This window comes from Rhineura floridana, chromosome 2 (assembly GCF_030035675.1).
Source record: "Rhineura floridana isolate rRhiFlo1 chromosome 2, rRhiFlo1.hap2, whole genome shotgun sequence".
Lineage (NCBI taxonomy): Eukaryota > Metazoa > Chordata > Lepidosauria > Squamata > Rhineuridae > Rhineura > Rhineura floridana.
The window spans coordinates 55,292,829-55,320,580 of record NC_084481.1 but is presented as its reverse complement, the minus strand read 5'-3'; the positions used below and the strand labels follow the sequence as shown (position 1 = coordinate 55,320,580).

The 27,752-nt window shown below is 42.7% G+C and overlaps 1 protein-coding gene across 1 annotated transcript; it reads right to left on the bottom strand.

Moving 5' to 3' along the window:
* Window positions 1-22,618, bottom strand: CYTIP (cytohesin 1 interacting protein). The gene is made up of 8 exons (XM_061612938.1): window positions 22,297-22,618; window positions 17,388-17,437; window positions 16,264-16,318; window positions 11,988-12,090; window positions 11,374-11,467; window positions 8,611-8,680; window positions 4,311-4,377; window positions 1-2,206 (listed from the first exon to the last, which is right to left on the bottom strand). Exons 1-8 carry the CDS (start codon window positions 22,453-22,455, stop codon window positions 1,740-1,742), a joined length of 1,065 nt encoding a protein of 354 aa, XP_061468922.1. The 5' UTR covers window positions 22,456-22,618; the 3' UTR covers window positions 1-1,739.
* Window positions 22,619-27,752: the final 5,134 nt, after the last annotated feature.

Below are 27,752 nucleotides of genomic sequence, written 5' to 3'. Positions count from 1 at the left end.
ATCAATAAAATACTCTGTACTACATCCTGCTTTGGGTCCTTCCAGTAAAAATATATTATTTATTAATCTGTCACATATATATTTTGCTTTATCTCTCTTCCATGGAACTCAAAGGTAGCAGACACAAAGTTCCCATGCAGTATCCTATCCAGCCCCTGATGAGATCCAGACACACTTAGCTTCTGCATGGTTGTTACATCATCCACCTACAGGCCATGACATGAAAGATTATTACTAGTAGGATGCATAAGAAAGTGCCCCTAACCACATCCTCATAAACCCAGAGGACTAAGAGCTCCCGCACTGACTGAAGATGAGGTCTCCAAACTGTATGAAATTGCAAGTGTGGTTCAATGAAAACAGTGTGCAGAGCGATGAACACTGGGGCAAAAAATCCCCATATATACTGATGGGGTCTGGCCAGCTCCCAGGTAAATGTGCACAGAACTGCAGTCTTCTTTGTTTGCTACATATGTTTCTCCATTGTCTATCCTTCCTTCCTCTAGAGAGCTCACAGTTCTCAGGAGGTTTGCCATCCAGGTATTGGCCAGGCCCAGATCTCCTCAGCTTCAGAAGTGGAACTATACAAGCATCTTCAAACAACATGGGTAGAAATCAGGGTCTCTCAAAAATCCATTTTTTCCTATTTTTACTTGGGAGCATCTTTGAGTTTTAATTTTTAATTTGTTTTTCAACTTCTGACATGCATTTCCCAGTATTTACTATTTGGTGACCACCACTGAGTTTTTCCAACTATATTTATGAAAAAGAAAAGAAAACCTTCGTAGTAAAGCACTTCTTTTTATGAGTTCTGTCCTGGAAAACATACTGTATATTAAGGAACAGGCACAGGCACTATAATTATACCTGAAGGCTATAACTATAGGAGCCCAGTTCATTAATGCTGTCAAACTTCCTTTGTGCATTCTCAAGTTGCGTCTTCCATGCAGGACATAATGTGTAAATTCTAAGTAAACTTGCACTCTGGTTTATGAAATTGCAGCAACTCCTATGCTTATAGCAGATTTGCTTTGTTTTTTGAGCCACCACAAATTTTAGGAACTTCTGCATTCTTGCAGACCAACATACACATAAACTTCTTGTTCATGCATTACTTCTTCCATGTGACCATAAAAGGATAGTAAACCAAGTATAGGCAACTATGAACCCTTAATAATTGCATGAACAAAATGTGGTAGTAAAACCAAACGTGAACTGGGCCTTTGTTTTGCTTATCTAGATAATAAATACCTTGTTAGCGGCTAAAGACTTGGGAAAGAAATACCTTCATGTAATGTAGTTCCTAGCAGTTGCTGCATACTAATGCCAGGTCCACAATGTACTCATGTCGTTAGAGAATAGCCAGTCCCACCGCCCCCCTCACAAAAATGTCCTGTGGCAAAGTGTCCACAAAAATGTCTTGAGGCTATTTCAGGAAACATAAGTCTTTCACTCTCAAGTGTTTGTTTCACCTCCATTGACTTTTCATTGAATGGGAATCTGAAGTGTAGGTTCTATATGTCAAGGATGGCAAATATTGTCGGAATCCAGTTCCCATCAGCCCCTGCCAGCATGGCCAATGATCAGGGATGATGAGAGTTGTAGTCCAGCAACATCTGGGAGGCCACAAGTTCCCTATTCATGATGCAGTACCTGCACTTCAGATTCTGTCTAAAAGATTTCAAAGGCTGCTCCCTGAATTTTCAATGGAGGATGCAGTTCTGAGTTTGCTGCAGTTGTCAGACACGACTTTCTTCCTCTTCCACAGCTCGGTGAAGGCCAGGGATGAATTTCAACAGCCTCTTTCGAACACTTCCCTTTCGGTTTTTCCGAGGGAGTGTCCCAAAAATGTTTGAGATGTTGCTTCCATCCCAGGATGGAGATCTTGACCCGCTGCTAGCCACACTGATGCTTCTGTGACTTCTCAGCGAAGTCTTCAAATGGGCGACATCAGGATCCCTTGGGAGGAAGCAGTCATCATCTGTGCTTGACTGCCGGCTAAAAGTCCCATGAGCAGGATCCTCAAAAACACAGGCTTGGTAGAAGCTGTCCTCACTGTCCAGAGTCATAGAGCTGAGGTGGCTTAAACAGCTGCTTGCACTGGAAAATCGGGGTTTATTTGCCAGGGCTGCTCCTGATCCAGTGTAATCACCAAATAAGTTAGATTCTTCTAATCCCACAGAATCCAGTGGCGAGCACATTTCCCCTAGGAAAGAGACAGAAGAGAGCACATATAATATTCTCAAAAATGTCATTTTGCACAAACAGGAATAGTGTCTCAAACCTGATCTTCCTGAAATATAATTTCTCCTCTCAAGGAAGGGAGAGAAATCCAATTCAGATTCTATTTAAAGGTGAAACTCCCAAATTCACCCTTTCCGAAACAATACAAGAACCAAAACTCAATTCTCCAAATTTTGCAGTGTAGCTCCTGGGCACAAAAATCCATATCCTGTGGTAAAGTGTACATCAAAATCCATATATTCATGAACATGCATTCTATTTGGGGAAATTGTGCTGTGTGTTTGCATGCAGTTTTGATGAAAATGTGTTTGTTAGGCAAAACTGCATACAAATGCTTGCATATTAGGAGAACTTCACACTAACATGCTGATGCGTTTCCCTGAGGCCATTTAATAAAAAATTGCACACTAATGCGGAAACGTGGAGAGCTGAACATAAGACTGGGAAAAGATGAGAAACGGTGACAAATCAAAATCATCGGAGTTGCCCACCTTGAGCTCTCAAGTGCTATTGTGAGCTCCCCAGGCGTGGGAGGAGGTTTCACTTCTGTATTATAACTAGCACACACAGTGTGAATGTGAGAGCGGGATAGAGACTGAGCTATGAATCAGAAAGCATCTGGTTCATATCTTGCATCTCCCATGAACTCTTCGCTAGGTGGCCTTAGGCAAGCTTCTCTGCCATCTGCAAAAAGAGGGGTAATAAGAAAGTTGCTACACGTATTACAGCTAGATAATGCATGTGAAACCCTCTGAACACTTGAAAGTGCTGTGCTAGGGGCCGGGAACCTCAGGCCTGGGGGCCAAATGCAGCCTTCCATGCTTCTCTGTCTGGCCCTTGGAACTTTCCCCAGGCCATCTCTCTCGTTGGCCCGGCTTCAACCCCTGCGTGTTTTCGCCAGACTGGAATGTGCCCTTTGAACTCTGACAATGTATTGCGCTTGCCTAGGTAGAAGAAAGACAGAGGTGTGCCAGTATGCATAGGAACTAGCCTACTCTACGGAGGCAAAATTCGCACTCATCACTCTTCCACCTTTTGCCTCTGGCCCCACCCACAAGTGGCACACAGTCCTTGAAAGGTTGCCCAGAAGGGAAAGGTTCCCCCCCCATGCCATACAAACAATAAGTGTTATTTTTTTAAGAGAGCCAACATGAGATGTTGTTGGCCTCCAGCTCTCATCACCCCCAGCCAACATGGCCAATGGTCAGGGATAATGGGAATTGTAACCAAACAATATCTGGAAAGCCAATATCTGGAACACCATTCCCTGTGTTGAGGGTGTCAAACTGGGGTTGGGTTTACATCTTGACCCAGCCATGAAGCTCGGTGGCTGATGCTGGACCTGTCACCATCTTTCTCCCTAACCTACCTCACTGCAACTCCTCGCCTTTGCAGGTCTCTATAGAGGTCCCAGGTCTCCTCCCTACCCCCAAGTTTCCCTTACCTTCAAATTAGACATGAGTCAAATTCCTGTGACTTTCTATTTTTGTGTCAAAGTTTGATTACAGTTGAATAAAGGCTGGTCATTAAGCCTCTAGGGAATTCTACATTGTCTGACATGACTCACAGTGTCATTTTCCAGATTGGCAGATCAGTTGATACCAGTGCACAGAAAATTCGTGTATTGTCTATTTAAGGTGTTTATATACTTCCCTTCATAAATATTTACTCCAGGGCCATTTACAGTGCAATTTAAAAACAAAACAGCAACAATAAAGTATAAAATAAAACTGTAAAATAGTAATAATAAAAAACACAACAAAAAGCAAATCAATTTCAGCAGAGGGAAAAGCTTTGTTTCCAGTGTTTAAAATGCAACTTTCCAAAAGCGGCAAATTCATACTAAAGACTACTATATACACAGTTGCTAATATATTGAATATATTGCACACGGTCAGTGTTCTTTTGTACAGCTTCCCCTAAAGTTTTATTTGCAGGAGGAAAGAAAGGCAAACCAAAATTCAAAACCAGCAAACTCATTTACTGACTGAGTTCAGATCATTTCTGTAGAGGAAACTGGGGTGGCTGAGTTTTCTTACTTTCTATCATAGGAAATTCAGTCTTACCATTAGTAAGGTGGTGTTCTCGTAAGGACAGAGACTGGAACTCTACCAGCTTTTCTTGCAAGGTTTTCTGTAAAAGACAGACCAAGATCACTGCAATTCTTCAACCAATCTGGGAGATAACACATTCTTTAAAGATTGTGTGATTTTACACTTAAGTCCCCATTGTGATTGTGATAAACATGTCCGGTGAATTTCTCTGGAATGGTCCAATTGTGTTTCAGGACTGTTTTGTTTTTAAATGCAGTTCAGTAGTAGACTAATGGATATCCACATTCTTTAAAACCAAAAATCTATAATTTTATTTGTACACACTAGGAGATCTTTCTGATCAAGTGATCTCTAAATTTTCTAGATACATCTAAATAAATAAATACACAAAATCTCTTTTGATGTTAAATCTCCCCCACCCCAAAGTAAATGGTAAGAATGGTTGCAATCAATTTAAAGCAATAGGAGTTTTGCCACAGACTTCAGAGGAACACAGCTCATACCCTACAATAAAGAAGCGGTGTTTTATTCTCCCTCCCCATGGTGCTTTTTTCCTTTTTTAAAAAAGATATATAATTTCACACAAAAAGCACTGGAGTCAGTTGGGCACCAATTAAAGTCAATGCACAAGGAAGGCACTGAGGTCTGAGAGGCCTTCTCACCAAAATGACTAGTTAGCACTTCCACAGTTCTGTGACTGAAGTCGCATATGGCTCTATTAACTGATGCTTTAAAAACATACTTCTAAAGAAACCTGAGAACCATGCATTATTTAGCAGCAACAAAGCCTGGTTTGCCACCCCATCTATACTTAAGAGGGACCCACATCACCCTCAGCTGTTTGTTACATTCAAATGCACTTTACATTTGTAGGTGCCCCCACCTACAAAAATTGTAGGTAGCCTTTCCTGTGGCAGAAGCTTGGTTACTTGAGCTTCCAAATATATACTGGCATTTATTATTGTCGTTGTTATTCTTATAACCCACCCTTCCTCCCAAAGGAGCCCAGGGTGGCTAACTATGACCATTCAAATCAACATACAAGAATAATTAGCTCTAATGTACAGTAAAATACCATCCAATATTTATTCATTTCTTTATTAAATTTATATCCCACCCTTTTTCCCAAAAGGAGTACAGCTGTCCTCTTAACATCTGCCAGAGATGCAGATAAACAGGTATGTTTTAGGTTTTCACCAGAAAGAAACCATTGTGGATGAACAACTGGAACTCCAGAAGAAGGGAGTTCCATAATCAGGGTACCACCACACAGAAGACCATGCCTTGCATCACTGCACCACAGGCTATGCACTACTTCTATTAATCTATGTCAGGATACTTTGTGTGGCTGTAGTTATTCTGTTCAAATCAGTGATGTGGGTTTCCCAGAAAATTTTGAACTGGAAAATTTTCATATGTAAATTAAGGTAATTACAGACATTTGCTCTGGAAAATTTCTGATTTCCCTAGAGAATGATCCAATTCAGCATGTTTATTTTACTTGTATTCAGCACACAGAGCTAAAGACTGAAACTGCCAACTCTGCCTAATATTGTATTTGCAATGGGCATCCATTAATTGCTACTAAAGAACAGATAAAATGGGTTTATTTTTCACAGAAAAATAAAGCACTAGAAAATGTTCCATTACACATCAAGGGCTCAAATCCAATGCACCTGAAAGTCAATTTTTTCTAGACCGCAGCCAGTTTGGGCTATTTTTAAAAGATCTGGTATAAACCTAGAGTTGATGACCTGGCTCTGTGTCCACCATCTACTAGGGGTAGCCATGTTTTAAATGTGTAATTCCCCCTGAGAGTGATGGCATGGCAACATTCTCAGAGAACTTGCCTTATGTACATTCAAAGCATGTGTCAGCACGGATCATCATGTCCTATCCACTCAGTCTGTAGAAGGCTGGATGCCTTATGTTAGAAGCTTAAAAGAAAAAATTGGGGGAGGGGGTACAAGGCAGCATGCAACCCTCAGACAACCTCGTAAAGGAATCTGCTGGGCTGCAGATTGAGAAGTGGACCTTGGATCCAATCCGAGTCATGATCTGCCCAGATCAGATCATGTGAATCCACTTGGGAATCTTAGTAGGGCAGCATACTCCTCCATCCCTACATATGTACAAGAGCTAAATTTCTAGTCCTTGTGACCGTAAAATTAAGTGGGCAGCATCTAAGGAAATCTCAGTCACTGTGGAAGTGTCCATACATTACATTCAATAAGTGTGTACCTGTCTACACAAACAAACGTTTTTGCATGTAACATTCAATGAGTGTACAGTCTGTGTACCTGTGTACACAATAGTTGAGATGTATGAATCAACAAGTATACACTATTTCACACAAACACTTGTACATTTGTAAAGACAGTTTGTACTTGTGTTCAGTGTAACATGTGACCAACCCTTACAAAAGGGCTGAACGGGACTTCAACTTATATGGCCCTACTTAGCTCCAGATCGCAAATTCCCTTCATGGCAGTTTCCCAATTATCCTCCGTCTGCCACTGAGGAAACCACCATCACAACTCCTTGACCTTTATTTCTCTGTTCCTGTTCCTGCTTCCTCTATCACTCCTTGTGTATTTTACCTTTACAAGACACTGTAAGTAATAGCACCGTTTTGCAAGACATCAGATAGCGTATTTTGTCTGTGTGTTTTTTAAGAAACTAACCTAGCGCAAGTCAAGCATTAACCCAGTGCAAGTCAACAGGATACTGCTGTTGACATGTATTCTTATTACTCAGACGCACTAGCCCTTTTTCAGAATTTCTCCTTCACATGTACACTGAACATACAGAAAGGGAAACAGAATTGCTCCTGCTGGCTCCACCTAACCAAATCTGTACATTGGACCTCTACATGTGTGAACAAAAGTCTGAAAGGGGCTTCTGTGTGCATTCAGTCACATGCGCATAGCCCTTCGTGTGAAAAGGAACCACTACATGATCAGGGTCCCAGTTAATCTAGAGAAGCCTGAGCGTGTACAGAGATACATGTGCTCAAGCTTTCTTCAGACCTTTCACTGAATGGGTGGAGATTGGGGGGTGGGGCAGGGCAGGACCAGTGAGCACAACTCTGCTCTGCCCTTTGAAGACTCTCTGCAATTGAAGATCTGAACGGGACTGCTGTTTCAACTGCTTGTTGTTCTATTGTGAATTAGATCAGAAGTTACTGTGGAAAAAAATACCCTGCAAAGTGTTGCCGTCTAATCAGCAGGAGCTGGATGGAGTCACATGATGCTGACTCCTCTCCCAATAGAAATATTCAGTGGCTGAAATGTACTTTCCTGGCTTAAGCTGCAGGCACAGAGCCAAAGAAAAGCTGAATGGATGCCATTCTGCTTGTGCTGCTGCCTGCACTAAGTCCTTTCCAGCAAGCAAAAAGTCTGCCCATTCATTTGTGACCCCGAACAATTATTCCAAACTGAAAAGAAAAAAAAATATTTCACATTCTTTTAATAACTGAAGATCTACAACATTACTTTAGAATCCATTTTCTGTCTTCCTCACCCAGACAATCCACACTTGGGGCAGGTGGCCATCTGCTCTACCCTGATTGTGCTAGTACTGTTGCAATATTCAGCAGAGTGTTTTTTCCCCCCTAGGGCAGGAACCTTTTTTTCCCTTGTTGAGGGCTGCATTCTTTTGGGAGTGATTTGTTGGGAGCAGTAGGCAGGACTGGAGTCAAAAGTGGGTGGAGCCATCCCTGGAGGGCAGCATGTTGGCTACCCCTGCTATACTGCGCCTACTCTTTGTCATGTGGCCAAACCTGGACCAGAAGGGCTTTAGCTGGTTGTGTGTGTGTGTACTGCCTTCAAGTTGATTCCGACTTATGGCGACCCTATGAATAGGGTATTCATGAGGCTGAGAGGCAGTGACTGGCCCAAGGCCACCCAGTGAGCTTCATGGCTATGTGGGGATTCGAACCCTGGTCTCCCAGGTTGTAGCCCAACACCTTAACCACTACACACTTAGTTTTCCTAAATGTTATTGTAGTGCTGTTACCTCCATGACTGATGTTGTTTCACAGAATCATAGAAGAGTAGAGTTGGAAGGAGCCTTTAAGGCCATCGAGTCTAACCTCCTGTTTTTGTTCCTGGTGTTTGATTTTTGGTATTTTTATATTGGATTTTTTTTTCTGTATCATTTTACGTTTTATTATATGAGCCCCTTTGAGTTCACTTTGTGAAGAAATGCAAAGATGTAAGGTCCTAAATAAATAAATGTGACTTCAGGTGGTTTCTGCATAAATGTGACAGTACAGAACTGATGCTTTATATCCTCTGTATAGAGTTAGTACCTTCAAAAAACGCAGCTTGGTTTCCAGTTCCATTTTTTTCATGATCAAGGCTTCATTCACAGTGACTAACCTGTAAACAGCATTATTATTATTATTATTATTGCTTGTACTACTATTCCTAAAATGTCATAGTTATTACACAAACATAACATAATACAGTGTGCCTTTGCTGGATCAGACTAAGGCTCCGTCCAGGCCAGGGCTCTGCCTCTCTAACTGGATATACCCATAGAAAACTCACAAGAAGAGAAGGATGGGGATAGTTGTCCCCTGTTGCTTGCCTCTCATAAATATGATTTTTATTGTGAACCTTTGAAGAAATCATTTACATATTTGATTCTTGAGACAGACGGGATTGCCACTGGGACAACAAGTTAAATGAAATTCTGGCAGCCTCAGTGCTTCAGGGAGTAAAACTGGTGCTCGCTTCATCACTGATTCTTTCTTAATCCAAGAGAATGAGCATTTGTGGTTAAGAATGTGAAGGGACACCAAATCCATTGGTGGATATATGCCATTGGGTAGTGGCAGAGCGATGGTGGCAAGGAGATGTTCCTGGGCTATGGTTGGAAAAGAGAAGGGGAAATAGGAGAGAATAGAGGCATTTTGACCAAGATGAACAGTCCCCATTGATACGTCCTATGAGAACCATAGGATAATATAATCTAATTGATTGTCGAGGTATGAGATATATTTCAGGGAATCCCTAACTTTAGGCAATGTTGTAACTATTAGCTGACCCATGCTGTGAGATTGGCAGGTGCAGTTCCCTGTTCCACCCGCAGGTACAACTCGTTTTGTAGTTGTACCTTGACTATGGAAGTCTCTCCCACTGGAGGTGTAGATGGCCACAACATTATTGGGATTCTCTCACCTGGTGAAAAGTTATTTGTTATCCCAGGCTTTTGAGTGACTTCTTTAAGCTTCCCTTAATTTTTGGATTCATCTCCATTGGCCTGATGTCTCTCCCCCGCCCTGCTTTTAATTTTAATCTTTTGTAATGTTAAGAACATAAGAACATAAGAAGAGCCTGCTGGATCAGGCCAGTGGCCCATCTAGTCCAGCATCCTGTTCTCACAGTGGCCAACCAGATGCCTGGGGGAAGCCCGCAAGCAGGACCCGAGTGCAAGAACACTCTCACCCCCTGAGGCTTCCGGCAACTGGTTTTCAGAAGCATGCTGCCTCTGACTAGGGTGGCACAGCACAGCCATCACGGCTAGTAGCCATTGATAGCCCTGTCCTCCATGAAGTTGTCTAATCTTCTTTTAAAGCCATCCAAGCTGGTGGCCATTACTGCATCTTGTGGGAGCAAATTCCATAGTTTAACTATGCGCTGAGTAAAGAAGTACTTCCTTTTGTCTGTCCTGAATCTTCCAACATTCAGCTTCTTGGAATGTCCACGAGTTCTAGTATTATGAGAGAGGGAGAAGAACTTTTCTCTATCCACTTTCTCAATGCCATGCATAATTTTATACACTTCTATCATGTCTCCTCTGACCCGCCTTTTCTCTAAACTAAAAAGCCCCAAATGCTGCAACCTTTCCTCATAAGGGAGTCGCTCCATCCCCTTGATCATTCTGGTTGCCCTCTTCTGAACCTTTTCCAACTCTATAATATCCTTTTTGAGATGAGGCGACCAGAACTGTACACAGTATTCCAAATGCGGCCGCACCATACATTTATACAACGGCATGATGATATCGGCTGTTTTATTTTCAATACCTTTCCTAATTATCCCTAGCATGGAATTTGCCTTTTTCACAGCTGCCGCACACTGGGTCAACATTTTCATCGTGCTGTCCACTACAACCCCGAGGTCTCTCTCCTGGTCGGTCACCGCCAGTTCAGACCCCATGAGCGTATATGTGAAATTCAGATTTTTTGCTCCAATATGCATAATTTTACACTTGTTTATATTGAATTGCATTTGCCATTTTTCCGCCCATTCACTCAGTTTGGAGAGATCTTTTTGGAGCTCTTCGCAATCCCTTTTTGTTTTAACAACCCTGAACAATTTAGTGTCGTCAGCAAACTTGGCCACTTCACTGCTCACTCCTAATTCTAGGTCATTAATGAACAAGTTGAAAAGTACAGGTCCCAATACCGATCCTTGAGGGACTCCACTTTCTACAGCCCTCCATTGGGAGAACTGTCCGTTTATTCCTACTCTCTGCTTTCTGCTTCTTAACCAATTGTACTTGTAATTGTAATTGTACTTTATGGTTCTAAACGATGTCGCTTTATTTGATATGTTGGAAACCACTATGTGATAACAATGTGATGAAGAGCAGTTTGTAATTTTCTTAAATACATAAATACAGTTTTAGATTATAGAATGTCTTACACACATTCACATGCCACCTTCTTCAGTTACCGCAACACATCGGTAAGCCGGCCCTCTTGCTGCATTTGGGGGCCTTTCTGCTCATTCTGTTGAGTGCGGCCCTAGACGACCGCCTCTAGACCTGCCCTGACTGCATCACTGACTTCAGATGAAAAATTAAGACTGACTGCATACTCTCTAATATTCCAAATCTTGGCACATTTCTTGTAGTGTGACCCATAAATGCATCACGGAAGACTGACCGCTGCCTTAGCTATTTCTTAGCCCTTGTACAGTGGTATGTTAATGCAGCGGCATTCCAGCCTAGACAAAGCAACCTCTTTCCTTCCTTAGCATGTGAAAAATCAATGCAACAACAGCAACAAGAACAAACCACAAGAAACGCATTTGCTTTTGGAGCACAAGAGCTTTCTGCTTACCTTAAGAGATTCCCTGATGATTTGATCAAGTCCACCATTTGCTTGTGACCAAGACCTTCAGTGCTCACTCCATTGATATTGGTTAGAATATAACCTGTGACAATTCCAAAATGCACATCGTTACAGACTGCATATTCATCATTGTCTCTATATCCTCAAAAAGCAAATGGAGAAGCACTAAACTGGAGAGGGAGACTGCAGGCCCAGGATCTGAAAGCAGCTCTCCGCCCATCTCTCTCTGGCCCTCGAGACTCTGCCCAAACCAAACCGCTCACTGACTCCGCTCAATGCCCTCCTCTAATGAATGTACCTGGCTGAGATGCGTCCTTCAGCTGTGATAATACCTCTGGGTTGCCCAGATGGAGGGTGCATGTCTGGCCAGACCCACCACTGGTGTGTGGCCTCTGGACAGTTGCCCACAAGGAAAGGTGGCCCTCAGGTTGACAAGGGATCCCTGTGGATAGGTTTAGGACAGAGCTTGGAAAAGTTACTTTTTTAAACTACAGCTCCAAACAGCCCTAGCCAGCATGGCCACTGGATTGGCCTGATGGGAGTTGTAGTTCAAAAAAGTAATTTTTCCAAGCTCTGGTTTAGGATAGGAAAAGACTAATTACCACTTTGGAGTCCAGCAAGGCAGGCGGGACTTCCTTCTTTTACTTGGCAGATGTATGTGCATGTTTCCAAGGCATGGTTACCTTGGCGGTGAAATCTAAGGGTCTGTGAATATGAGAAACAGGAAAATGTTATCTTGTAGCCTGTGGTCCCAGTTCACAGAAGTAGCAGCAAACCTGTTTTATATATCCACCAAACTGCATCCTCCCACTCGCCCGCTGACTCTCCCACACAACACTACAATAAACATTTCCTTTTTCTAAAAGAGAGAGAAAGAAGAAGTAACTGAAACAAACAGGGCTCCCACCCAGCAACAAGGTCTGTTTCCAAGATCTGGAGGAAGTCCTTCCTATGGCGCCACAGAAATAATCATCTATCCACAGCTCTGAGTTGCTGCTCAGCTGTTAAACAGGCAGACAGTGAGAGGGTGTAATAATCCCACAAGCACCCAGCTGAAAAGGGGGTCTAGAACTTGTGCTGCATACACACCATACTTCTAAAGCACCCCCCCAAAGAATCCTGGGAACTGTAGTTTATCCCTTTACAGAGCTACAATTTGTCAAGCTACAGTTCCCAGGATTCTTTGGGGGTGGGTGGGGTGGAAATGTGCTTTAAATGTATCATGTGTACACAGTTTAAGCCCAAGCAAGGCTTCGTAGGGGTCCTGCCTGAGCATAGCTAATTGATAAAACTAACAAACAGAAGGGAATATGAAACAAAGCTAAAGCAACTGTGTTGGGCCTAAGGGGGTCACATCAAAAAGATTAAACTGTATAGCCAGGAAACACAATCTGAGGCAGAGCAGCAAATGCTGCTGACACCCCATCCAAGTAAGGGTGCATAGTAACCAGGGCCAACCAGGCCGTTTTGGCACCTCAAGCAAGAAATCTCACAAGCAATTCTGCTCTTCCCTGGCAGTAAAAATCTATGCATATAATATTTTTGTAAGCCATCACGCAGCATGTACGGCGGCATTACATGGGGGCATGCTGTGGCATGGCGTCAGGACACAGCAGGTGTAAGGCCAGTGAAGTCAGAAGAGAAGACTGAGAGGAGCTATGATAGCTCTCTTCAAGTACTTGAAAGGTTATCACACAGTGGGCCAGGATCTCTTCTCAATCATGCCAGAGTGCAAGACATGGGATAATGGGCTCAAGTTACAGGAAGCCAGATTTCAACTGAACATCAAGAAAAACTTCCTAACTGTTGGAGCAGTATGGCAATGGAACCAATTCTGTGCCTGTGAGATCCTCTGAGCTCTCACAGGAAGATAGGCCTTATTCCTCCAGGATTGTACAGATGTGCTTGGGAAATAGCTATTATTATTATCTTACATATAATAAACACGTAAGAGTGTCATCATGCAGCCCATACTGGGGGATTTGTAGTGCCTCATCACCTGGATTTGCATGAAGTCAGGTAAGGGTAGGGTTTCAGTTACATTAGAGTTAGGGTTAGGTGCCTGGTTAGAGTTAGTACAAGATTAGGACAAGGTCAAGGTAGGGTGAGAGTTAGGTCAAGGATAGGGTTAGGTTCCAGGACACAGATAGGGGTAGGGATAGTTTCCAGGTTAGGGTTAGATTTAGGGTTTGGGTTAGGTTCCAAGTTAGGATTAGGGTCCAGGTTAGAGTTAAGTTTTGGGTTAGGGTTAGGGTTTAATTTCAGGTTAGGGTTAGGTTCTGGGTTAGGGTCAGGTTCTGCATGAGGGTTAGGGTTATGTTCCAGGTTGGGGTAGAATTAGGTTAGGCTCTAGGTTTTTTAGGATTAAGATTGGGATCCGTGTTAGGGTTGGGGTTATGTTCTGGTTAGGGTTATGTTCCAGGTTAGGATTCGGGTAAAGGTTAGGGTTAGCCTAGTGTTAGAAGTAGGGGTAGCATAGGATTAGGGTTAGAGTTAGGGTCAGGGTTAGGGATAGATACTGTGTTAGGATTAAGATTCTGGTTAGGGTTAGGGTTCTGTTTAGGATCTGGGTTAGGATTAGGTTTAAATTCCAGGTTGGGGTTAGGGTTAGGTTAGAATCTGGGTTTGTTTAGGGTTAGGATTAGGTTCTGGGTTAGGGTTAGGTTTCAGGTTAAGGTTAGGGTGAGCCTAGAGTTAGGGTTATGGGTTAGGATTAGCCTAGGATTAGGGTTTGAGTTAGGGTCTGGTTTAGGCATAGATTACATGTTAGGGCTAGGATTCCGGTTAGAGTTAGGGTTAGGGTCTGGGTTGAGGTTAGGGGTCTGGTTCTAGGTTGGCTTCCCAGTTACGATTAGTTTTTGGGTTAGAGTTAGGGTTAGGTTCTACATTAGCTTCTGAGTAAGATTTAGGTTCCAGGTGAGGGTTAGGTTTCAGATTAAGGTTAGGGTCTGGGTCACATTTCAGGTTAGGTTCTAGTTTAGGGTTAGGATTAGATTCCACATTACGGTTAGAGTTAGGTTCCAGGTTAGGGTTAGAATTCAGATTAGAGTTCTGGTTCTGGTTCTGGTTCTGGTTAGCTTCTATGTTTGTTTTTCAATTAGGGCTAGGTTCCGAGTTAGGGTTAGGTTTCAGATTAGAGTTAGGACTGGGTTAGGTTCTAGGTTAAGGTCCAGGTTACAGGTTCTAGGTTAGGGTCCAGGTTACAGGTTCTGCATTAGGGTTAGCTTCCACATTAGCTCAGTTAAGGTTAGGTTCTTAGGGTTAGGGTTCTGGTTAGGGTTATGTTCCAGGTTAGGATTAGGATATTGGTTAGATTAGGTTAGGGTTAGGTTCCAAGTTAGGGTTAGGTTCTAGGTTAGGGTTAGGGTTAGGGAGAAGGATATGGGAGGGGGAGAAATTATCTTGGATAGAGAGAAAAGAGGGGGGAAGATGTGCTTCTAGGTGGAGAGAGAAAGGGAACAGAATTAGGGGACAAGAGATACTTTTGGGTAGGGACAGAAAGGGATATGTGGGGGGAGAGATGCTCTTGGATAGAGAGAGAGAGAGAGAGAGAATAATGTGTGGTGTATTGGGGGAAGAGATGTTGGATAAAGAAAGGGAGTAAATGATATATGGGGTATGAGGAGATCTTGGATACAGAAAGGGAGAAAAGAATGGGGGAAGAGGTGCACTTGGGTAGAGAGCGGAAAGGAGATAAGGACAGTGGGGGTAGGGCAAGAGGTGCAAATGAGAAGTGAGAGGATGATTGCAAAAGGTTGAAAGGCTCAGCTCAGGGTGGGTTTTGCAAGCCTGAGGCTTTGCAAATCTTCCTGTGCTCCTCCTTTCAACCTCTGATGTTGAGATTTTGACAACTGACACGGGCAACCCACTTGTCAATCATGTGACATCACAATGGTAGGCAGAGCTGGTGAGCAAAGCAAGCAGGGGCACAGCTCTTAGTACTATTATATTATTGTATTTATAACCCACCTGTCCCACATGGCTCTCCCCCCCCCATTTTATCCTCAAAACAGCCCAGTGAAGTAGGCTAGGCTGAAGACAATGACTGGTCCAAAGTCAACTTCATGACTGTGAACCATGGTCTCCCAGGTCCTAGTTCAACATTTTAACTACTACGCCACACTGGCTTTTTCATAGTTATGAAATACATGGAGAAAACTGGCCTCCCCGCTTAAGTCCACTTAAGTCCGCTTAAGGCAAAAACCATGAGCAGTAGTTTAGACCCTGTTGAACTGTTCCCTTTCTCAAAACCTGTGAAAAAGTAGTTTTATTTGTTTGTTAATATTTTGTCCCACCTTCCTCTAAGGAGCTTGGGATGGGATACGTGATTCTTCCCAATCCTGAGAGGGAAGTTAGGCTGAGGAAAAAGTGGCCCAGGATCACCCATTGAGCTTCATGAGATGACACAGGATCAGAATGGCTGTGGGTTTTTTTGGGGTTTTTTTAAGGATCTCTGGGTAGGTGGGTGAGTGAATTAGACCAGGACCACAGCACTGGGGGGGGGAGGCTTAATATTTCTCTCCTGCCTACATTTTTCCTAGGGCTAGCTCTAGGCTTGAGAGAGCCCTGGGCAAAATACCATTTGTAGTAGCCCCTGCCATTTACATTGATGGGCTGCTTCAGGCTAACCTGCTAATGCCAGCAGCCCTCCAGGATAGTTGGGAGTTATCAGTGTAGGGTGACTCTGGATACATTAAAATGGAAGCTGCCAGCCTCAGTTGCCTAACCAGGTGTCAGCGCTACTAGGCCTTGTTGTGGCCCTGTGGCCCTGGCATATGTTCTAGGACACCAAGGGCTGATGCCAAGCCTGTTTCATATGCCATGCATGTAGATGGGATCACAGATTCAGACTTCCATTCACAGTGTTAAAAGGCTCACCTGAATTTCAAATCCAAACGTTTCATTATCTTCTTTGAAGATTTTAAGTGACTTTCTGCATTAAAAACAAGACAAACACACACGGTCAGTAACCCATTGGGAGGGAAGAACTAGTTTAATAGATAGATGTGTCATTCATTACATGTATCAGTAGTACTTAACGGATGGACCACAAAATCTAAAATCTGAGCTCTCCCCACATCTTCAAAAGTCACTTGGACTGCAGTTTTACAGGACATATACACATGACCAAACTAGCATGGTGAGAATGTGGATTGGCTGGATGTTTGCAAAGCTGAATGAAGCAATCATGCTATTGTCTCTCATCTTCCCCAGCTAAGGTTTACTGAGGAATTCATTCTTTGTGAATTCCAATATGAACTGACCAGATCTGCACATTCACAATCTGGAAACAGGATGGAATGGACTGCCTGACATGGATCAGAAATAGACTAATCCATGCTTACTGCCAGCTCACAATTTACCTCCATATTTAAAAACATGGCATCATTACAACTCACATTTGAGTTGTGTGCTGGGCATATAATGAAATGATCACATAATGGTTTCATTCCTTACAATACTCTGCAGAAATCCATTCTGCCCATATATTGGGGGTCCCATTTTGGTTACATGAACTGGACAACTGAGTTAACGGAATATATCACACATGGAGTGATGGGCCAATTCCTCTGTACTTTGATGTTCTGTCTACCCAACTGATCACACAGGGGAAGTGACCAGCTCTGCACTATTGAAATAATTTCAAATACATTTCAAGAGTTTTGGAAAAACTTAGGCTCCATTCCCATCACCATCATCATTTAAAAAATTATATACCACCTTTCATTTCAAGATGAAATACCAAGGCAGTTATTTCTCTAAAAAATACTCTATCACACTGCAGTACTTTGGCATGTTAGCTGCATTAGCTGCCTTTATGAATTGCTCAATCTTTCCACTCCTTTCCAGCCCACGGATTTCACTATCGTTATACTGTTTCACACTTTCATCTTCATCTTTCAATATCTGTCTTGGGCCTCCATACACAATTATTACATTACTACTAGTAGTAATAGTATAATTAACTTATATTTAGAGAGAGAAAGTGATGTCTTTATTACCTTTCAGGGCCCAAAGAGTCACCTAAGGAGCTTGTTCTACTTAAAGCAAGCTAGAAGTAAAGAGAAGGAAGGCAATTGCATTAGAAATCCAATGTTTTCTATAGAACAAAACGCATCAACATGCTAGATGAAAGCTTTACACATGCAGTAATGCACAAGTGCTAATAAGAATGTTTTTGCTGGATCAAGTAAGGTCCATCTAGTCCATAACCCTTTTAAGAGGGCCAAGCAGATGCCTCTGAAAACTCAAAAGCAGGGCAGGATGGAGATTTGTTGTTGTTTTATTATTTTGTTTTTAAGGTATGGTATATTTACTTTTGTTTTTAACAATGTTGTAAGCCACTTAGAGACTTTCGGGAAACAAGCAACTAATAAATCTAAACAACAACAACAACAATAATAGCCGTACCCAACTTATTTTCCCCAGCTTAGGAACTAACATAAAGAAGAGCCCTGCTGAATCAGACCAAAGGCCCAACTAAATCCAGCATCCTAACTCCCCATTACGGTCAACCAGATACCATGTGGAAGCCCACATGTGGGATGTAAAGGAAATATTCCTTCTGTCATTGTTGCTCGCCAGCAGGTGGCATTCAATGGCATACTGGCTTGGTTCATGCATCTATTGTGGCTAGTAGCTATTGATAAACTCATCCCCCATGCATTTGTCTAAAAGAACATAAGCTTCTTCTTCTCCTGAACATGGACATTTCATTCAGTTACCATCACTAATAGCTTTGACAGACTGACCCTCAGCTAGTCTAAATGTCTATTTAAATATATCTAAAATGGTGCCCATCACCAAATCCTGTGGCAATGAATTCCAGACGGAAGGGCTTTGTACTGTCTGTCCTGAACTTATTGCTAATAAATGTCATTCGTTAACAGCTTATTTGTAAAGAGTTAAAAGACATGTATGATGAACAATTATGTGCATGTGTTGGGCATCTCTGCAGTGATTTACAGTAACATTCACCAGAGGGAAATTGTAATGTGCCACATATATGGTGTCATACACATAATGGTCATGCTAGCGATGAATAATCCAACAGAACATTATAGATTTTACATCACTGGAAAGTCATCTAACTATGTTTCAAAGAGTGGTCCCTTCAAGATTTTGCCTTGGTTTTAAGGAGTTTTTCTGACAAAGTCAAATGACCAGGTAATAGCCATTGTTCTGTGTCAATAACATAGTTAAAATTTCTTGAATTCCTTGCAGAAAGTTGGGAAAGGAGACATTGAAAACAGTATGAAAGAGGCATCATTGCCTATAGCAAACATACATTTTGTCCTGTTGCTCTCCCTTGGCCAAACAAGGCTTTGCACTGCTGAAGCCTGCAGAGTCTGCAAACACAGTTGCTAATGACATGCAAACACAATGTATTGCAATAAATCTGTTTTAATGTATTTGTCTTTCTTATATCATTGGTGCATTTATTGTGGTACATTTTTAATGGGCCACCCTGTTGCACCTCCATTGTGGAGGCAGAGTGCCTCTGAATACCAGTTGCTGGGAATCACAAGCGGGAGAGCACTGTTGCATTCAGGTCCTCTTTGTGGGCTTCTCAGAGGGATCTGGTTGGCCACTGTGAGAACAAAATGCTGGCCTACGTGGGCCTTTGGCCTGATCCAGCAAGGCTTTTCTTATGTTCTAATAAAGCTCTGTTAAAGGGCAGTAAATCAATCAATCAATCAATCAATCAATCAATCAATGTTATCCATTCCTTCTGTAAAATAGTCACCCCACTAGATAGAGTTGTAACAGACTTGTAGACAACTTCAATCCACATTTTACCCTGGCCTCCAAGAGGTCTTCTGTATCTTTAAAAGTTGTGCAGGGGAAAGGGAGAATTCCACCTTGTGGTTTTTCCCATTGCAGTGTTGCAAGAACACCAGCACTTGGCTGACTTTCCCTTCTCCTAAAGATACAGGATCAGTCTCAGGCCCTGAACCTGGCAACCCTAATCCCAAGGCAAGTAACAATGCTGTTAAAAACAGTTACAATAAAGTATAATAAGAAACATCAATCTAATGAAAACCAAACAAACAATCAACAATAAGAACAGATAAGCAACAGTAAACCCAGCCATATTTCTTCACTGCAGCAGTGAAGAAATATAATCACTCATTACTCATCACACATAAACATGTGAGTCTTAGCCTGACCCTAGAATGTCAACAAAGTTAGTACCAGGTGCACTTCTTACAGAAGGCATTCCAAAGTTAGGGCTCTGCATGGAGAAGGCCCTATTTTGCATCACTGCTTGGTTGGTATACTTCCCCTGGAGTTGGGACAAGATGGCAACCTCTCCATGCCCTTAAGCGCATGGGCAAGTGTTACAAGGAGAAGCATTCCCTCAGATAATTGGGCCTCAAGTCATCTGAGTAGGACTTTGGAGGTCAATACCAGCAGCTTGAAACAACGGGCAATCAATGCAGCTTTCAGGGTTGGTGTTATATGATCTTTGACATCTGTCCTTGTCAGTATCTTGGCAGCCACATTTTGCATCAATGGTAAGTTCCAGATAATTTTCAAGGGTAACCCCACCTCACATAAAGCACATTACGGTATCCAAGTGACCTATTATCAGAGTTTGGGCTACTGTGGCTTAGCTATCACTGTCCAGGAATGACTGAACAGGCACTCCATGGCACTGAGGCTACCTGGGCTTCCAGAAACAAAGGTGGACCAAGGACCACCCTGAGACAATGCGCTTGCTCTGATTCAGAGGGAACAATCACCATCCAGAACACGCTGTCTACCCAATTTCTGAACTTGAGAACTACATTTGTCTCTCTCATCCTTACCATTGCCTTTCATCTCATACCTTGGCCTCTCATGCCTCAGACCAACACCTTTCCCCCTTTTAGCAGATGCATCCCATTTTCTCCATGGGGAGTCATCTCACTACTCCCACAACTATGGTTTTGGCCCATATTTGACAATCGCTATGCCTTACATAAGCATTTACTGCCAAAATTAAAGGAGTGAGGCAGGGAGGAAAGTTTATGCCAGTTATTATAGATATAAAATCTTCCACATTCTGAACAATCAGAAGGGAGAAGGGGTATGTTGTAATACTGTTTTAATCCCCAATACCAACACCACAAGGACATTTCTGTTCAAACACACTTGGCTAACATTAAGCTTCTTTCTACTGTAGTTGCAAAAAGGCATCTCTCTGAATAGGGCTGGCCCTACCATTAGGGAAAGTGCAGCAGTGGCCCCAGGCAGCTGGTTTTCAATGTTATGAATGTGAAGCAAATTGCTAGTTATAAGGGATGTGTATCCAAAGGTGGGTTTGCACTAGCAGAAGTGTTTGTGCTTGCTCAAGGCAGGGCCCCCGATTTTTCTGACAAATGGGAGACCCTCTGAAACTATATGCCATAGAAGGTGCAATTGGTAGAAGAGATTGGAGGGAAATGTGTCCCACTTTGTGCTAGTGGGAGCATATCTGCCACCATCTGATACAACAACAACAACTTTACTGCCAGGGAAGGGGAGATGTACTTGTGGGATTTTCTTCCTCAGGTGCCAAAATAACTTGACTGGCCTTGGCTGTTATGCCAAAATATCTAGCGTCCAACCCTGATTCGGAGACACCAAAAACCCAGATATCGCTATTGCCTGAAGTTAAATGATTTACACTTGAGGGAACAAATTTAATCTCTCTTGATTAAAAATATAATCCATTTCAGCATATTTGTCAGTTGAGAGCAGTCCCAAGTGTGGCATAACTAGCCAATTAGCAAGCATTCAAATAACTTAGGGACAGAGGTGGCTTGAACGTGAATTGATCTTGGGCACAGAGCCGATGGCTATTGTAGCTTTAAAGATCTAACCACCCCACACTACAAATGCTACAGACCATTCCTGACCACTGTTCCATATTATCTGCTAGAGTCTGAGGCAGAACAGCAGCGGCACTGTCCTTTCTAAATCAAGGTCTATAGTAGTACCCAAGTTGTTTTGGCACCCAAGGGGAAAAAAATCTTACAAGTGCCTCTCCTAAGGAGTAGAAATAGAATAAGACATTTAAAAGCCAGCCTGAAAAAAAGAAGTCTGACTCACAAAAACTGAACCGGCGTAGGCTTCCCATGCATGGCATGGACATCCAATGAAGCTGAATGTTGGAAGATTCTGGGCAGACGAAAGAAAATACTCACCCAGCACATAGTTAAATTATGGAATTCCCTCCCACAGGAGGCAGTGATGGCCACCAACTTGGATGATTTTTTAAAAGAGTATTAGACACATTGATGGAGGATGAGGCTGGCTACTAGCCATGATGGCTATGCTCAGTCTCCATGGTTGGAGGCAATATGCTTCTGAATACCAGGAGAGGAGAGTGCTCTTGTGCTCGGGTCCTGCTTGTTGGCTTCCCATAAAGCATCTGGTTAGCCACTGTGAGAACAGCATGCTGGACTAGATGGGCTATTGGCCTGATCCAGCAAGCACTTCTTAAATGGTGGGAAAAGCCTCACCTATGACATTTCTGTGATGCAGGCAGTTGTGATTCAGGCATAGGGACTAGGACTATGAAAAGATAGCAACTCTAAAACCAACATAGGATTAAATCTACCCAACAAACCCACTGCCTCATTACTTCCTGTTAGCCAAACTTGGAAATGAACAAATATGAGAACAAAGTGCAGCCATACAAAAGCGAAGCATGCAAAAGACATATTCCACCAATTTTGTCATATGCTGAAGGTGCACCTTTGTACCCTGGCCTTTGATACCTGATATTATATATCAGCATAGAATGGATCATATATATAATTCCGCCCTATTCTCTTGACTGCAATTTGTTTTAACTATTTTTAATATATTTTGAAATTGTAATAATAATAATAATAATAATAATAATAATAATAATAATAATAATAATAATAATATACATACCTGCTGGTAGTTCCTAGTCAATGTTCCCACTGAATTTGTGACTGACCAGCTCCTTTTGTTGTCCAGGGGTGGGCTACCAATGGGTTCTAAGCAAGGGGTGTAAATTGAGCTTACACAGTTGGCATTGCGTTGCTGCTGAATGAGCCTCTTTAAGGACATCTTGCATTCAACTGGGAGTCATTCACAGGCTGGCATTGCTTAAGGAACCTTGCATGATTGAGGAAGCTAACTAAAAACATAACCTCCGTTGTGAGCAAAACTATAAAAAGAGAGAGAGAACAGAGAAAAAGTCCATGTGACTTGCGGTTTAGGTGCAGGTTACATAAATCGCTTCTCGCAGATCACTCAGTGTTTCTTTTTAAGCTTTCAAGAGTTGGGCTTTGCAATTAAAGCAATCTGCTTATTCCTTCCCTCCCCCCACCCCCTAAGAACACACCCCTCCTTGGGTGCAAACAAAAGTAACTCTTATCATGCAGTTCTTATGTCCCTTGATAGTTTGTGTCTAAAACACCATCTGGCTTAAAATGTCCCTAGATTTGATGAGTTTGTTGCTTTCACAGGCTTGTTTAGATTAATTTTTTTAACTAACCATTTCCCACAGAACAGGATAGATTAATAAGATCTTTAAAAATATAAATAGATTAAAGCATAACTTAAGGGCAACAGTAATTCTTCAAGCATGGGGCAGGGGAGCTTCCTAGGGAAGTGTAGCTAGTTCTAGAGCAGGGGTGGGAAGCCCTTTTCTCAGGCCAAGGGCCACATTTCCTTCTGGGCAACCTTCTGGGGACCACCTGCCAGTGGTGGGTGGGGCCAGAGACAGAAGCAGGTGGAGCAATGAATGTACATCCCACCTTTGTTTGGTAGGCCACCGTGGTTTATTTACACACACAACTCAATTCTTCCCTCGCTATCCTTCTTCCGGGCAAAAAAGAGGCATATTGCACTCTGGCTGGGGAGCATCCTGAGGACCAGACAGAGAGCCACATTTGGCCCCCAAGCTGGAGTTTCCCCACTCTTGTTCTACAGAGACTCAGACTGCAGCCCTGTATCCATTTCCCTGGAAGTAACTCATTGGGATTTCCTTTTGAGTAGACGTGCACAGGGTTGCATTAACAAGTTCCATCTTAAACTGAGCCAGGGCCAGGAATGAAAATGTAGATACCGACTGTTGGTTTCAGGGCCTTATGTGATGCCATGCTCCAAGACCTCATGACCACAATCATGACATAGTCTTTTAGATATTCTTGCCCTTCAACCAGGGATAAGAATAACGAACTCTGCAGCTCAAAATGTAGACAGGGTTCTGTACATGCATGCCCAATGTTCAGCAAACCATCGTTCTTTGAAGTTAAAATCCTTACTCTCTCAAAAACTGTTGCTGATTGCTATTCAAAACTGTTCAAACCATTCAGATGGACAGTTATTTCCACTGTAAGCACATGCGTATTTTTTTTAAAAAAGTTAAGCCCTTACTTTCACTGAAACTCTTGCAATTGCTGAGAATTATGTGACCGGAATGCCTGATCAAGTAGCCTTTTATCTGGTGAAACTCAAAGCTGTTTGGATCAGTCTGCTCTTTTGTTTATTGCAAATGTTTGATGTGGTTGTTGTTTCACATCCAGACCTATCAGTTTCCGCATGTCTCCAGTGGTGCCATCAGACCAGGACTCCAGAGCAGAAGTCCAGGGCCCACTCAGCAGAATAAGCAGGAGGCTGGCAAGTCACATTTTGATGTTAAGTGAAAAGGAGATCCCATAAAGACTGTAGCCAAGGTTTGTTCTGGGTGAGACAAGCCATGAGCTCCAGGCAGCATGGCAGCAGGACTGGAGGAGAAGCATAGTGAATGTGATTCTTGCTGAAAAAATGCCTGCATACTGCATGTCCATGCTTAGCTATGGTTTGGCTTAGTGTACATGTGAACTGGGCTGTTGTCTCATTTAAATAGTTATCCAACTAAAAATCAAGCACTAATCATATTATATACAAACTCTTTACTCCTTTTAACTCAAAAATAAGTGAGTGATACTCTTACTAACCCCCCCCCATTTGTTTACAAACTGCAGACAGAAGCTCCGCATGTGATTTAGAACACTGATCTTCACAGGTCTAAATCATGCAAGAAGACTTATCAAGTAGAAGAGGCTCCTCTCCACAGAGGTTTGGCCCCAAATGGGGGGGGAGTGTAGGAAAAGTGATGGGGATGTGCAGGAGAGGGGGCTTATCCTTAATGTCCCCTTTGCACCATGGTCATCACATGGGAGAACAACTGAACAGGGCTATTGTGATATCTGTGCAAGATTGTCACTGCAGAGCCACCAGTCCCCATTATATGCAAGCAAACCTTAAGAGAGGGGTAATCTTTGAAATAGTTGTTTTTACCCACTGCAACCTGAATGTGTGGATATGGACATCACATTTACTTTACTTCAACTTCCTGCTTTCCAACAGACTACAGGCAAGACAAAGTAAGTGGCCCCTTTCTCTGGGGATTCCTGAGGACTATATACCAGGACACAAACATGTAGATGAAGATGACCTCGTCAGTCAAACGCATCTGCCTATTAACTAGTGTTAATACAGCCAGAGTGGTGTAGGGGTTAGAGTGTCACACTAGGACCTGAGAGACCAGGGTTCAAATCCCCACTCGGCCATGAAACTCACTGAGTGACCTTGGGCCAGTCACTGTCTCTCAGCCTAACCTACCTTGCAGGGTTGTTGTGAGGATAAAATTGGGAGGGGGAGAACCATGTGTGTACATCACCTTGAGCTCCTTGGGGGAAAGGTGGGATTAATAAATAAATAAATAATCAGTAAATGCTGCCAAATCTCACATTTCTTGGTTTGGAAATACGAATCTCAGTGGTTTGCAACAGCCACCTCAAACACAAGGCAGGTGTTACGGTACTAAAAGTTAAGTTCCCTTCTGGTTAATTCCCCTCCTTTTGCGATACTTGTGAAATCATATTTCTCACAGTGCACATAATTGCAATAAATGCACTAGGTAATGGAAGGATGACATTTTGCCAGTGGCAGGCTATTTCTCCTTGACAGCTGAGAAAAGGTGGTATCCCCTTCCCCTCAACAGAAGCTTGAGGGAAGACATCTGCATTCCTCACAACTACAATGTAACACATGGTTTCACTGCATGGAAAACTGTCATTTGTGGAAGGCCCCTGAAATGTTGAGAAATTGGGGCTGGCAGATGCCCATCAGAAATAACTTCAGCTTAGTCTAATTTCTTCGCTCTTTTAAATCATCTTTAACCAAAAGTCAGTACTTTTTGTTTCCTACCTCGCCTTCTCTTTGGTTTCCTGTACATACATTTGCAAGAGAAAGATCTGTTTCATTTGCTATCTTGTTTCCTGTAAACTGTGAATATGTCTGGCCCTGAGCGAGAGTGCGGTCAGGCACCTTTCAGAATGCTCTTTCGCAGTAGCGCACCTGCTTATTCTTTAAGCAGTCATTCAGGGCTGACAAGACAGCATTTCCACAGAGACATTGGGGCTTCCAATTATATTTGTTTTTATAAGTTATCAGTGTAACATTTCTCCTTCATGAGAGTTTCAGGAGTGACTTCCTCCTCGCGTCAGCCTTACCACGTCACTAACCCTAACCCTGATCTAGGATCAGTAGCTTGATAACTATACAGAGACAGTTGACAAGGTGCCTGAGTGCCGATGGAGTGTGTATGTTCATTATACTTCCTAATCTGCAGTTATTTATCTAGGTCCCATAAAGACCTCAATGGAAGTAATGCTGACGAAATCCAAGAGCTAGCCATTTTGTTCTAGTCAATTTCATTCAGAACTTCTTAAAGAAAGAAAACATTCTTGAAAGTGATGGGTGTGTGTGTGAAAAATACCCACCACTGTTCTTGAAATGGTACTCCATTGCTACCAGGAATAGTTATAAATTGAACATAGAAAGCTACCTTATACTGAGTCCATCTAGCACCATAGTGTCTCTACCACTAACAGTGTCTCTCCAGGATTTCAGACAGACTTCTGTCCCAACCCTACCCAGACATGCCGGGGACTGAACCTAAGGCTTTCTGCATACAAAACAAATGCTCTACCACTGAGCTGTGACCCTTTTGCTTGCCAACGCCCCTTTACAGACTAAATCAATGCTCACACTAATGCGTGCATGTTTCACATGCATGATTTTATTTTCATAATAAAAATGCTAAAACTGCTCCAGGCATAGGAAGGAAAAGGGGAAGAGGAAAAGTGCAACTTGTCACCACTGAGATCATGGGCACTCTTCAAATGATGCTCATGACTGCTCAGCACTCATAGGGTGCTGTGGTGGTGATCACACTGGTAGAAACTAAATGTCCCCCCTCCTTCCCCAAACACCATTATTGTGAATGGTTTGAAATCACAGACCAACCATTCATGTCTGCCTGGAGACCCGCAACTGTTTTTTTCAGAAAGCTGAAGGTTGCATGAGAGAGTGCCCACAGCAGCCACACTGATTTTTACCCGTCCCATGTCATATCTGGTCAAACAGGTCTTGCAGGTTGTAAAACTTGCTTCACCAGAAACTGGACCGCAACACTATGCTCAGAGATGTTTTTATCATAATATTTTTGGCCCTCTTAAAGGCTATTGTCCATCTCCCACCACAGTGATTTGGTATTGTATAAGAATTACAGCACAGCAAACTCCACCCTACCCCATCTTGGGTCATTTCAGATTCACCAGCTTCATGGGAGACCTTTCTGTCTGCTCAGCAGTGTTAGGTCCAAACCCAACACGCAAGCCGCCCTGTCTACCCCAACTCGCTTATTACACCCGGGAAGAGTGCGGAGCTGAGTGCAAATGAACCCACTATCAGAGATCAAGTAGCACGAGACAAAAACCTTTGCAAAGGGGACCCAATACTTACAAGCCGAAGCAGGCCAGCATGGGAACCTCGTTTATTGGTGTTCAAGGGTTTATATAGGCTTACGCCGAAGTTTACAATATCGGGTTCACGTCATAAAATACAAAAGAAGCAATTGCTAACTGTCATAGCTTTGGGGCATATGTAAGGAGGTAAAGGGGTACAGGGGGAAGGACAAAGTGGAAACATCAAGACTATCTCTTAGACTCTATGTCTGCATATTTCGCATGTCCTTGAGATAAGCACTATGCAGGAGCAGACAAAGGCAACTATTGAGGGGAGGCCCAGCTGCAACCAGGCGCCCCCTAAACTGGAGACAGACATGATATTACTTTGCTTACATATCAAAGGAGTTTTACAATTCAAGGTTTGTGGGACATTGGAATAGCATTTGACATTTCTATGCAATGCACGTTTGTAACAATAAGCAAGGCCATAAGCATAAATGTGATACAGAAATGCATAGTAGGGAAGTTTCCAGCTTAAACCGGCTTTTATTATGCGAGCCACTGGAATGTAGGTAAGGGTCAGGTCACCAGGAAATAAACCGACATTTTATATCAAGAGTC

What these genes read in the sequence shown, in the direction of transcription:
- CYTIP (XM_061612938.1), bottom strand. Translation starts at nt 22,455, where the DNA reads ATGTCCTTAAAGAGGCTCATTCAGCAGCAACGCAATGCCAACTGTGTA. An exon ending in TGACTAGGAACTACCAGCAG is followed by an intron (nt 17,438 to 22,296) that starts GTATGTATATTA and finishes CTTTACTTCTAG; the next exon opens with CTTGCTTTAAGTAGAACAAG. An exon ending in AGAACACCACCTTACTAATG is followed by an intron (nt 2,207 to 4,310) that starts GTAAGACTGAAT and finishes TCTCTTTCCTAG; the next exon opens with GGGAAATGTGCTCGCCACTG.